This window comes from Akebia trifoliata, chromosome 6, assembly GCF_017979445.1.
Source record: "Akebia trifoliata isolate Shusen 1 chromosome 6, ASM1797944v1, whole genome shotgun sequence".
In the NCBI taxonomy this organism is placed as follows: Eukaryota; Viridiplantae; Streptophyta; class Magnoliopsida; order Ranunculales; family Lardizabalaceae; genus Akebia; species Akebia trifoliata.
In genome coordinates this window covers 18,521,078-18,534,662 of record NC_141380.1, presented here as the reverse complement: position 1 = coordinate 18,534,662, position 13,585 = coordinate 18,521,078, and the positions used below count along the sequence as shown (strand labels likewise).

Genomic DNA, 13,585 nt, shown 5'->3' with positions numbered 1-13,585 from the left:
AACTCATGAAAATATCAATGAGATACTGAGAAAGGATATGAAGATGAATGCTTCGAAACCAAGTGTCCTGAATAATATTTTGGATAATCAATGTGTTTGGTTATATAAAATCTAATTTTAAAACAGTTGGTAGGATTTAAACTGGGTTTTGAAAGGCTATCAAGGTGTTCTCAAACCATGACAAATTTCCGTACCTTAAACGTTAATACCCACTCCCTCCTCCTTAAGAGGATATTATGAAACTTTCCTTATAATTGAGATTATACAAAAAAGATTAGATTAGATTGATTTAGGGATATCAGTTGACCGGATCACATCTGATAACTTTAGATCTGGACTAATCAAGTATATGATTTAACAACCAATTAGATTGGCTATACGGAAACTCCGTGGGACCTATAATTTTTGCTCTTTATGTTTTAGAAAATGAGCTCCTTTCTCTGGTAATTTGTCTTAGGTAGCAAAAAATTGCCTTGCCCATATAATAATGGCTTGAAAACGCCCGGTAGGTATAAATTCTCAAATCTAACCTCTTATTTTTCTTGTGTGTGTGGGACCCTGACCTGATTGATAACACTAGTCTGTCTTTCGGTGCTCCATCCAAAACTTGGACTCGCCTTGCTTCGCTTATGAATTATGACATCAGAGAATCTGCTACGACATGAAATCTTTGTTACGAGAATCGAGACACAAAAGTAGAAAAACTTTTTGACATTTGGCTTTCACTATGGCTTACTTTTTCCAGCTAAGGTGTTGTTTTTCTCTGTGGCCATTTCAAAACTTCATAATGAATCAAGGCTCGCATCCCTAGATATTTAACGATTCAAAGATCCCACAAACAAAGCTGCCACTTGGCACATCAATTGTGCCCCATTTATATCCATCTCTTACTTTCATTAAGACGAACAGTTGGATTTGATCAATTTTTCATCATGTTACACATGGCTAGAATCTAAGAATATTTCATCTAATCCACCAAAAAGTGGGAAAAGCATGAATGAGTTGGTGGGCACCAAACCACATGCCCTTTGCCCTTTGTTAGTTTCTTTTTCTTTTCTTCTTTCTTAAAATGGGGAATTGTAGGTCCCACGCTAATAATTTGCTTGTTAAAAAAGATAGATTAATTGGGTTGGGTTGGGTTGGGTTGGGTTGGAGCCAAGTCATGCATGTGTCCAAGAACCAAGTTATGAATAATGCCCACACACCCTAGTTGAATTTTGTTGCAGCATTAATGGGAAAATTTATAATGGTCTCTTATTGACTCATTTTCCTCATCTTATCCATGTGAGTTAACAGGACATGGGCTAATTAATGGTTTCTTTCTTTCTTTCTGTAAATTAGATTAATAGATGTTACAATCAAAATCTCATTCTATTTCTATACAAATAAAATATAGTTTCCTTCTTCAAAATCGTTAATAGATGTTAAAAATTGATCTAAATAGGTTTACTTGCCACCTAGTTTTCTCAAAAAAATTGATCGACTTGGACCCCTTTTTGGCATTTTTTTTTTCTTTTCTTGCTATAAACCTACTCTTAAATTTTCCTTTTAGATCAATAACATATATTTTATTTTCTAAAATTATTTATATATGTGAAAAAGCACTAACTCTGTGTTTGAAAAGAGATATAAATGAATGACAATGATTTTATCAAATCTAATATTGTTAAATTTTTTTTGTGAAGATAATATCAATTTTCAAAAATAAAGGTCTTATGAAGTTTGAGATTTTTACAACTCTGATAACCACCTAAATACTATAGTTATAATTAACTATCACTTTCAACATTTAAGAGTTGCACTCATGGAAGTCCAACTCTCAAAATGAATTATCTGTTTTCAAATGCAGCTTAAAATAGATCAAAATATCAAAAAGCATCCCAGTTTTTTTGAGAATTGGTCCATTTGGATTGATATTAGTCGAATCAAAAAGGTTTTGATTCAAAGTTGAAAATCTCTTGGATGCAGACGATCTTGTTGTAACTCACTCAAATCAGACCAGGATTGGATTGGCCGAATTTTGAAACCATGGATGGGCCTACTGGGCATGTTTTTTGGTCCAACAAAAATCATTTATGTCCAAAGTATGGGCCTTGTGAACCCATTTGGTTTCCAAACCAATTAAGTAAATCTAGAGAATTCATCACTAATCAAATTTAAAAATCTTTTCATATTCCTTCACTATTGGCATGATTGTGGACTTGTGGCTGAGGGTGAGCCTTTCCCACTGCTTTTCATGTCTTTTGAGGTTTTGAGATGAAAATGAACCCGAGAAGAAAATGAAGATTCTACAAACAAATGATACTTTTGTAGAGAGAGAGAGAGAGAGAGAGAGAGAGATATTCTTACATGTTATGGATTTGCATAAAAAAATAAAATAAAAACAAGAAACTTAAAAGGTTTGTCTTGTTAAACAAGAGCTGAGATTGGATTAGTAGAAGAGGTTAATAATATTAGAGGTATTTATTTATTTATTTGTATACTTGTTATTCCACTACTCTTTTTTAAGTTTCTTCAACCGTTCAGGTTCCACAGTGCAGCTTTAGTTTGGTAGATTTTAAACTCTTTCTGGATTCTATATAGATATTTGTTCCTTTACTTGTATCCCTGTTGTAATGTATTTTGAGAATTTGGAATGATTTTTGAAGGCTGGTGGACAGCTGCCTTTTCTGAATTGGGGAAGTTAGATCAGGTACTTTTTGCTCATTTTTTCTTGTTATCTACATTTGGGTAGTTTGAATTTTGATGGGTTTTAGATTTTGGGTTGTATGAGTTAAGGTTCTTCCTGCATTGGGTTTCAGTATTTTTTTTTGTTTATTTTTTCTTTGTTCCTGTAATGACTTGGAAGTCCTGTATTTATTTATTTATTTATTTTTGATTTTAGATGAAAATAAATAGGTCAATTAACTCAGATTTATGTCCATTTTCAGATATGTGGTCCTGTTTTAGAAATATGGAAAACTTTGACATCTATTTTCTCTAGAAATCATACTGTAATTTTTTGTTGTCAGGATGGGTGAACAAGAGAGGTTTCATGTTGAACTAAAATTATTGCATTTTGTAGCAGTTTTATGCGAGATTACTGAAAATCTTGGTTGAATCGCACATTGTCTCCTTTAAACTCTTTACTACACCTTATTTGCTTGCTGTGTAAGTTCCACAAGTTTTTGTGAAAGGGAGACCCAAAAAAACTCTTCAACTGTGAAGTGTGTCCTCGGTATCTTTTTCACACTAAAAGCTGAGATCTGTTTGCCTATATCAAAATGTGTTAATATCTAAGCTGTAAAATCACCTCCGTCGACAAATTAGGTCTTTACTGGGCATTTATTGTTATTCATTTGTTAACTTTTGAAATCTTGATCTCCTTGGTCAGCTTGGTCTGCTCTTACCCATCGGAAAAAAAAATTAAAAAAACCGATCCAAAAAAAGCTTTGCCTTCTCCACAGAAACAACTCAGGTGATGAGCGAGCCAAGTTATCTGTCTTTTGCTTCTGTTCTTCATATTGTTCTGTATGCTGGACTTTTTAACTCTTTCAGTTCTTTTGAATTGACCTTCTCCATTTGCTTCACTATGAGTTAATTCTTATATTTATATTCATTACAAAATACTTCTGAATTCTTATTTTTATTTAATTTTTAATCTGGCCATTCATGAAATGTCGCATTTTACTGTTATCTTGTTCATGCTGTTGTGTGTCTGTCTCTGTTGGTTAACTTTGGCCATTTCTACTTCTAAATCCATTTGTCTAAGTTAGGGTTTCCAGAGAAAATGTATTGATTCTTTGTTTTGACAATAGTCACAAAAAAAGAAAAATGAAATCCCAACTATTTATAGTTGGATTGGCAAAATAAATTATACTCTTTCATTTAGATCTTTCAAGTGCCATATCTTTTTTCAGAGGTGGAGCCAGGATTTTCTTGCAGTGGGGGCAATGTATAGTCAATGCTAAGGTTGTAGTGCTTGAAGTCAAATGGTTTTGGGGAGAAAATTCATAGATTTTTTGTTAGACGTTGAAGAAAAAGGTATTTAGGTCATTTCCAATTAGTCTATGAGAGAAGGCTCAAGTCAAGGGGCAATGTCATCTTCAAAAAATTAAGGGAGGGGGCAAAAATTGGAGAGAGGTGAGTAAGTAGGGGCAATGTCATCAGTTAAAAATACAAGGGTATCTAAAATTAATTGCCCCCACTGGCTCCTTACTAGCTCCGCCCGTCTTTTATCAAAGTATGTGTTTCAATCCTCTTTCTCATTACCTCAAATTATTCCCTTTTTTGGGTTCATTCTTCTAGAGCCTTTTAACTTGAATGTTCTTAGTGTTGGGATCATTGGTCTTCATTGTACACTACCATCACATCTCAATTGACTTCTTGATTTACTTGTTTTTTGATTGGTAATTGATTCTCTTAATTTTACTATGCGTGCTGGGTTCTCTTAGGTACATTCATTTTTAAGTTCCCTTTCCTACTTTTTTGATTTTTCCATCTCAACATTACCATCTCGGCTGTGCTCATTCAATGAACATGTCATGTTGATTCTTGATTTCTCAACATTCTGTAAAATAGAGTTGGGCTTATTACCATTTAATAAAGTTTCTAGTGCATATGATTGCTAATATGCTATGCACCAGTCAAATAACAATGAGAAGCATCTCCACTTTAGCAATCTGGTTCTAGTTCTATGGGAAAAATCTTCCCCATTCTCTCCTCTTTATGAATTACCTAACCGAGATACACCAACTAAGGCTTAACCCAAATGTTGGGGTCAGCCACACAAGTTTTATTTTTCTATTACACTCTTATCTTAGGTCAAAGCTTTAGTCAGGGGGGTGGATTTTCATATATTTATTCTCAAATGGTCTCATTATGATTTTGTCTTTCTTAGGATTACCATTTTTTGCAATTATGTTAAAAACTTAGGATTCTAACTTCTAACCTTTCCTGCTATAGTTCTAGTTTTGAATACATTCTTTCCCTAGTTTCATCAATTAAAACCACATCATCAACAAATAATATATAACATTAGATTATTCCTTGAATATGAGCAATTGATCCATTAATAACTAGGGGACCTGAAATCTGTAATCCACCACGAGTTACAAGGTATCATTCATGGTCTTTGGCTTGCTTGCTCGAGAGGTTACTCTAGAATTCAGGTTCAATCTGACTCGAACCTGGCTATCAATGTCTTGAAAGATAAATGGAGTGCCCCTTGGTGCGTGCTTCACCTTGTTTTGTTGATTGAGAGGCTTACAGCCAACTTCCACAAAGTCAAGTATTTGCATGTTTTTAGGGAGGCTAACAAGTTTGCTGACGTCCTTGCTTCCTCCCTTTCTAATGTAGGATGGATGGAGATCGTTTGTGGCTCCATACCCTCCCTAGTTTCTCTTCTTTCCCAGGATTCTAGAGGTCTGCTCTTTCTGCGGTTGTAGCTGGTCTGGGTCTGCCTTAACCCTGTTGACCTTTCAAAAAAAAAAAATAGTGCAAAAATGTATGGACTTGGTTTTGATCCCTGGTGCAAAACCACTGTAACTGGAAACTTCCTAATCTCACTACTAACCATCATACTTGTCCTAAATACTACCAATATACTCATTCGAATTGGGCCTCCTTTGTCTTAAAACCCACTAAATTAACTCTGTGGGGACTTTATCATATGCCTTTACAAGTCAATAAAAACAATTTGTCGTTTTTTCCCCTTTCTTGAAACCTAACCATTATTTGTCAAAGTAAATTTGATTGCCATTTGTGATTTGCTTTGTATGATTCAGATATTTATTCTGGTTATGAGTAGCTCCCAGTCTAAGTTTGAAGTCCTTTGAAAATTGACAAATTGTGTGGGTCCCTTCCATATCTCTGACATTCCGATTTAGGCCAAAACCGGCCCGAAACATTGAATGTTTCGGATGAGAATAGTTTGGTTTTCTCTAACCGAACGAAATGTGATTTTAAACCATGGTTCTCATCGAGGAAAAATCCTAGTTTTTCAGTAGCTTACTTATTTGCTTGTGTTTCTCTGAATTTTGGAGTTCTGAAAATTCAAATGTTTCTGTGTATTTTTAAAGGTACAGAAGAGGTGAAGGTATCTAGTAACGTTTCTGGGCTCGATGTTCCTTGAAAAATGGAGAAAGATAATTTTTCTGCTTCTAATGTTTATGTCCACAGATGCATCAGGTATTTTGGCGTTTTATTGGAAGCTTTTATTCTACAGCTTTTTATTAATAGAGTTGAGCTTTCTCCTTAAACAAGGTTAGATTAGAGGTTCAGACGCGCCTACTTCTTTACTTTGCACTTGTTCAATAATTTCCTTTTAGCTAGATCTGTGAGTAATTGATTCATTCAGCTTTAAGTTTCTTGAAACTTTACTTATCACAAAGAAGTTCGCTGATACCTTTCCTTGATTGTTTGACTGATTTGTTAGTTTCCATTTAGATGGATGAGTGTTTTGCAGGATTTCTTCTACTTTCTTGTTCTGAATGGGCCCCTTGGGAATTAGAACATGATTCTCTTTGACAAATTATTTATATGTATATATTTTCAATTTTTTTTTTCTTTCCTTTTTCAACTCGAAACATATAGATTTCACCACTTTTATTCCTTTCACTTAGAAGCTATTACGTGATTTCTTCCTAAGCCCCATTTATGTTCCAGTGGCCGCTCTCTCCAGTTATCTTTATTGTTTTTCTTTCCTTTTTCATGGTTTTATATTTCCCTCATATTGCTGATTTGAGATTTTTTGAAATTTCCAGGTGCATTCGTTGGAATAAACATTGGCACTGATATATCAAACTTGCCTCCAGCAACGGATATAGTATCAATCCTTAAAGTTCATCAGATCACTCACATCCGGCTCTTCGATGCTGACCATCACATGTTAAATGCCCTAGCAAACACTGGGATTGAAGTCATCGTGGGGGTCACCAATGACGAGTTGCTAGGCCTTGGAAAATCCGCATCAGCTGCTGCAGCTTGGATCAATAAGAACGTCGCTGCATACCTTCCAGCAACCAATATCACAGCCATTTCTGTAGGTAGTGAGGTCCTAACTACTATACCCAACTCTGGTTCCCTCTTGGTTCTCGCAATGAGCTACCTTCACCGTGCTCTGGTAGCTTCAAACTTAAATTTCCAAGTCAAAGTCTCGAGTCCCCAATCAATGGACTTGATCCCTAAACCTTTCCCTCCCTCTACTGCTAACTTTGATTCCTCGTGGAACACTACTATGTACCAATTCCTCCGATTTTTGAAAAACACGGGATCGTTTTACATGTTGAATGCCCACCCTTACTATGGTTACGTTGATGGAGATGGCATTTTCCCGATTGATTATGCCCTTTTTCGTCCACTCCCTAAGACCAAACAAATTGTTGACCCCAATACGGTTTTTCGTTACACCAACATGTTTGATGCGATGGTTGATGCGGCTTATTATTCCATGGAGGCATTCAATTTTTCTGGGATTCCCGTCATTGTGACAGAATCAGGATGGCCTTGGCTTGGTGGAGCCAATGAACCTGATGCAACGGTAGAGAACGCGGAGACCTACAACAACAACTTGATACGGAGAGTGCTCAATAATTCGGGCCCACCTAGTCAGCCATCTATCCCTGTCAGCACATACATATATGAGCTATTCAATGAGAATAAGAGGCCAGGGCCCATATCTGAGAAGAATTGGGGTGTGTTCTATATGAATGGGACTCAAGTATATTCTTTGAGTTTGAGTGCTTCGGATAAGATTAATGGGAACTCATCAGGGGCTGGGGTGTTCTGCATGGCAAAAGAAGACGCTGATCCTACTGCGTTGGAAGCTGGTCTGGACTGGGCTTGTGGGCCTGGGCAGGCAAATTGCAATGCCATTCAAGAGGGACAGCCTTGTTATGAGCCTGACACCCTCCTGAGCCATGCTTCCTATGCTTACAATGATTATTACCAAAAAATGAAGAGTGCTGGTGCGACATGTGACTTTGGTGGTACAGCCACGACAACTACTATTGATCCCAGTAAGCCACGATGCCTTATTATTTAATTAATTAATTTTTTTTTCAAATGTTAAAAGAGTTAAAATTTAAGGTGCTTCCACTTCGCCAAAGCCTTGAGGCTTGAGGCATAATCGTCTAGAGCATGCATTTTTGGAATAGATGACTAGTAAATTTACAAACAAATAAATAGTACAAATTTTAATAAAAGAGAAAAATCTCAAAAAATAGAATGACAAGTCACAACTTCACATTTCAAAGTTTAATATGCACCAAATTTAAAACTCATCAATTAAATAAAATTTTACCCATCTTCCATACTCCAAGTTTTAATCCATCAAACGAAAAAGAAACACTTTTAAGTGTTACAACCAATTTAACTAAAAAACATAACACCATCCTGATACTAGATGAAAAAGTTAAGGTATAGGTCCAATATAGAGAGAAAAATAGATAGGGAAAAACAAAAACTAGTGGAAGAAAGGCCAGATATTGTATGTAAATTGAACGTTATAACAGAGACAACTTTGTAGTTATTAACACTGTTATGTAATATGCTACTGCAAAAAATAGAGAACAAAAAAATAGAATACATCACATTCCCATAGGACTTACACCTTAGTAAAGAGGCATGTTCACTTTGAGTGAGGCAGAGGTGTAAGCCTTGGGGGAGAAGAGCCTTTCCCCAAAGCCTTGAGATGTTTTATGAGAGTCTCGTTTCAAGGAATAAGCTTCCAATGCATTTAAAAACATTGGCTTTGCTGTATTTTGCAATATAGATAGATAGATAGATAGATATATGGCAATGCTAACGTTCATGACCTCATAGGGACATTAGCATTCTTGACCATATTTTTTTCCCAATAATACCCCTACCCATTTTGTCTTTTAGTGAAAAAGATTGTGGTATGTTTGTCTTTTACATAATAAATGTTTGTTTTCATTGATAGTCAAAGTATTTAATACAAATAAGACATTTAAATCCAAAGACTAAGTAGCATTTATTGTATAAAAGACAAGCATTTATTATGAAAAGACCAATATACCCTTGTCTTTTTCCCTAAAAGACAAAATGGGTAGGGGAATTATTGAAAAAAAAATGTGGTGGAGAATGCTAATATCCTCATGAGGTATGGGATGTTAGCATCCCCCATATATATACACACAACTGTAGGGCCCACTTTTGTGGGGGACGAACTTCTATCCAGTTGGGATAAACATCCCATCCAACAAAAGCTTTTGCGGGGCCCACTTTATTAATTTTCCTCTTTAGCCCCTCTAACTCTACTATATTTCATCTTTTACTCTTTTAACTCACTTTATTATTTTTCATATTTTACCCTTTAACCTCGAGAATTTTTAATAATACCCCTTAACTTTATTTTTTTTCCACTTTTACCCCCTTTAGTGTATGTGTATATTTGATGCAATAGGGTGTCCCCACCACTTTTAAAGTGGGACTAATCCCTGTGGATATGCGCTGCCACCACAAAGAAGTGTATCGGGTTAAACAGTTATGGGTGGGAAGACTTGATCTCCTGGCTACTGTATTTTACAATATTACATGATTATTGTATAGCACTTGCATCGTCAGTCTCTTTTTTAATAAAACAAAAATTAGTGAAATTATACAACAAACCAAGTAAGGATGTAGACATGCAAAACAAGAAAAAAAACGAAAAGAAAAGAAAAAGATTCTGAAACAAGAAGGCTGTGATGAAAATTGACAGTAGCAAACCTTCGATTTCTTCCTTGATCACTCCCACTTCATAACCAGTCCATTTATAGCTTGAAGAGCTTTTCTCACCTCAGTAGAGGCAAATCGAAAACATTTTTTGAAGAAGAAATGGAGATGGGTGCAGTCACAGCAAAATAGAATGGTTATCTGCACCCCAGACATATATTTTGGTTTAGCCATTTGTTGTTCTGAAAAAAAATGTTGGTGTGGCAATGTAAGCTCTCTTATTCAAAATATAGCATTTGCATTGGTCGTACATCATGTTCCCACTCAACTAGTTTTTTCTAAGAATATATCTGCCTTTTTCTATGTCTGAATTTCTATTTGTTGTCCTTCTTTAAAACTCAAGTTTTATATCAACATGCTTCTTATTTTTCTTATGGGGTCCCCCTCTTTGCAGGCCACAAATCATGTGTTTTCGCAGGAAGGTAAGAATTTCTTTGAATTTCTCTCTAGTTGATCCACTCCTTTAAAATTCTAATGGCTTTTAGGTGTTTGTTCTAAAATATCTATTCTTTTGAAACAGTTCGAGTTCGAATACAAGTGCGGTTATAATGCCTTCCTCTGCTTTCGGACCTGTTAGTCCGAGTGGAAAGGGTTCACAACTGCGGGTCTCTGAGATAGCATTTCTGATCCCAGCAATACTTACACTTATCCAACTTTGGAGACTATATCTGTATGATTTTGCATTGGTTTGATCAGTTTGAAATCGATAATGTGGAGATTGAAGTCTTGTATAAAGCTTATAGAGGGAAGCGAGCTCGATGACACTCAACAATGGTTGAATGTTCATTTGCTTGTTGTTTATTTTCAGTTTATCATGTTGAATCTTTGTCTCTTGGGTTCACTTGTATACACTTCGAGAAACTGTAAGACCTCTATGCTGTTCTTGTACACTTCAATGTTTTTTTATAGATATAAAAGTTTATTTAAGAAAAACGAAAACGGAGGCACAAAATGGAATCAGAAAGATAAGTAGCACACAACAAACACAAACCACCTTCCTCTTGGGAAATCCTTTAAATGGGGACACTCAATGTCTATTATGATTACACGGGAAAAGGTTTTTGATAGAAAAATATGATTTGTTGGTGTATGATTTATTGATTAGGGATTTCATGGGAAAATCATTCTTTTTTAACATTTGGAAATGGCTTTCACTTCTTGTTGGGAAGATACTCTCTAATCTAGCCCCATAGAAGACAACCAAAACTCAAAAGCTATTCTCTTTTTAACATTGTCTGATAGGGGGCCTAAACCCTATAGAGTCGATTCACTTAGAAGGGGAATCGTTCCTCGTATATTAAACTAATTTTTTATTGAAAAATTCTACTGGAAAATCTATTACAGACCTCTTTAAATAAGCAAAGACTCCTACTACTAATATACTCTGGAAATAAACAGACTCCTAAAAATAGACTCATACTAAGAACAGAAATAATACTTCTAACTAAATAAAATCCAAATAAGCAACAAACTCTATAGATAATTAGTAGGAATCCGGTCCCTAACATCCCTCTGCCCATGAAAACTGACTTGTCCTCAAGTTGGAAATTTTGGAAAACGGGTGTGGAACTCATAATAGTCTTCTTAAGTTACTTCCTTCGGGGAGTGATCTTCCCATTGTATTAACAAACGAGTGACAACACAGTTATGTTTCTTTAAAATGTCACGATCAAGAATCTTTGCAGGACGCCATGAGAAAGAACCAGTATCTGAAATAGGTGGAAGATGAGCAACTGGAGTGATTTGGTCGCTTATTTTCTTCTTCAAATGTGACACATGGAAAATCGGATGAATGTGACAACCGGGACGAAGATCCAATTTATAAGAAACTGATCAGATTTTTGGATGATATGAAAATGTCCATAGAATTGTGGAGAGAGTTTTGTGTTGCCTGGGGGAGCCAAGGATAGTTTCCTATAAGGCTCAAGTTGGAGGAAAACCCAATCGTCTATCTGGAAAGAATCGTTGGTTGCGGTCTACATAGAATTTCATGTGGGCCTATGTAGATTGCAATCTTTCCTTGAGATTTTTTTAAATGTGATCCCGATTCCGCAAAAAGTACTACCAATGGCTTGAACAACAGTAGTGCCCGATAAATAAGAAGAAATGGAAGGTGGTGGCCTACTATGAAGGGCTTGAAACAATGTCATCTTCATAGCGGAGTGATAAGAGGTGTTGTACCACCATTCTGTCCAAGGAAGCCAATTAACCCAATGGTATGGTTGATCTCCAACGAAGCAACAAAGATAAGTTTCAAGGGTATAATTTGTGACCTGGGTTTGACCATCAATTGTGGATGATAAGCAGAACTACAACATAATTGAGTTTCTTGCAAAGTAAACAAATTACAGAGAAAAATGGGGACACGATCACTAACGATAGAACATGGCATACCATGAAGAAGAACAATATCCCGAGCAAAAATATTGGCAACAGTGGCCGTTGAATATGGATGGGAAAGTGCACTGAAGTGTGCAATAAAATCCATGGATAAGTCCATCCAAACATCATCAGGAATCAGTTAAAGGTTGAAGAAGGCCGGGTGGAGCAATTGCTTCAGCTTTGCTTCTTTGGCACACATCACAAGCAGCAACAAATGATTTAACTGCCTCTTTTAATCCGAGCCAATAAATTTTTTGAGAAACACGCTTGTAAGTTCGTTGAAAACCTGAATGGCCTCCTTGAGGGGTTGCTTGGAGCTCATGTAATATCTTAGAAGAGGAAGGGGAGACCACGATCTGACCTTTATGACGTGATACACCATTGTCATATGAATAAAAAGCCTTGGGAGTTGAATTATGCTGGATGCATTGAATAATGGAAGCCAAATTGGGATCATTATGGCGCTCATGTACAATGGCATCGATACCAGAGAAAATCTGCGAAGAAATAACATGAATAATGAACTCTGAATTTTCAAAACCTTTGTGATAAATGGTCTCATAGTCATAGCCAAGTAGTTTAGTCACCCATTTTTGTCGCTCAAGAGAAGTAATGTGTTGCTCCAAAAAATATTTCAAATTATGATGGTCGATCATTATTTTGAAGTGTCGACCCAACAAATAATGTTGCCATTTATTGACCACAACGACAATAACCAGCATCTCCTTATCATAGATAGACAAATTCAAATTTTTACCTGAAAGGGCTTTACTAAGAAAAGCAAGGGTTGACCTTCTTGCATTAAAACAACCCCAATTCCCTCACCTGAAGCATCACATTCAAGCCTAAGTGGCTTAGAAAAATCTGTTGAGGCAAGAATCGGGGTAGTAGTCATAGCAAGTTTCAGTTTCAAAAAGGCATGATCGACCTCATCATTCCAAAGAAAGGAGTCCCTTTTTAGAAGATTATTTATTGGAGCACTAATCTTACCATAATCCTTGAAAAATTTACGATAATAACCAATTAATCCCAAGAAGCCCCTTAGTCCTTTTAGCGTTTGAGGGGTTGGCCAATCAACCATACTTCGAATTTTTTTCATATCAACTGCTACACCATCAGCTGAAATAATGTGGCCCAAGTAATCACCAAAATTTTGACCAAATAAGCATTTGGATGTTTTGGCATATAATTTGTGTTGAATAAGAGAACCAAGGACCGGCGATAGATGTTGCACATGTTTCCTCCAAAGAAGTGCTATGAATAAGTATATTGTGGAAAAAAACAAGCACAGACTTACGTAAATGTGCTAAAAGAATATCTACCTTACATAACCATCGTTCATAAAGCTTTGGAAAGTTGTTGGTGCTTTGGAAAGACCGAAGGGCATGACTAAAAATTCATAATGGCTGTTGTGGGTTCAAAAAGTGATTTTGGAAATATCTTAATCATTGACCCTAATTTGGTGATAACCCGATTGAAGATCCAA

At 36.0% G+C, this 13,585-nt stretch overlaps 1 protein-coding gene across 5 annotated transcripts; it reads left to right on the top strand.

The window, feature by feature from the left end:
- The first annotated feature begins 2,219 nt into the window (after positions 1 to 2,219).
- LOC147400354 (glucan endo-1,3-beta-glucosidase 4-like) lies at positions 2,220 to 10,607 on the top strand. 5 transcript variants are annotated; one of them, XM_086446004.1, is made up of 7 exons: positions 2,220 to 2,459; positions 2,649 to 2,692; positions 3,374 to 3,457; positions 6,060 to 6,168; positions 6,744 to 7,997; positions 10,112 to 10,139; positions 10,238 to 10,607. In XM_086446004.1, exons 4-7 carry the CDS (start codon positions 6,102 to 6,104, stop codon positions 10,407 to 10,409), a joined length of 1,521 nt encoding a protein of 506 aa, XP_086302130.1. In that variant the 5' UTR covers positions 2,220 to 2,459; positions 2,649 to 2,692; positions 3,374 to 3,457; positions 6,060 to 6,101; the 3' UTR covers positions 10,410 to 10,607. The 5 variants fall into 5 exon arrangements, with proteins under 5 accessions (XP_086302130.1, XP_086302132.1, XP_086302134.1 ...); XM_086446006.1 differs by lacking the exon at positions 3,374 to 3,457; XM_086446005.1 differs by lacking the exon at positions 2,220 to 2,459 and having other exon boundaries at positions 2,479 to 2,692.
- Positions 10,608 to 13,585: the final 2,978 nt, after the last annotated feature.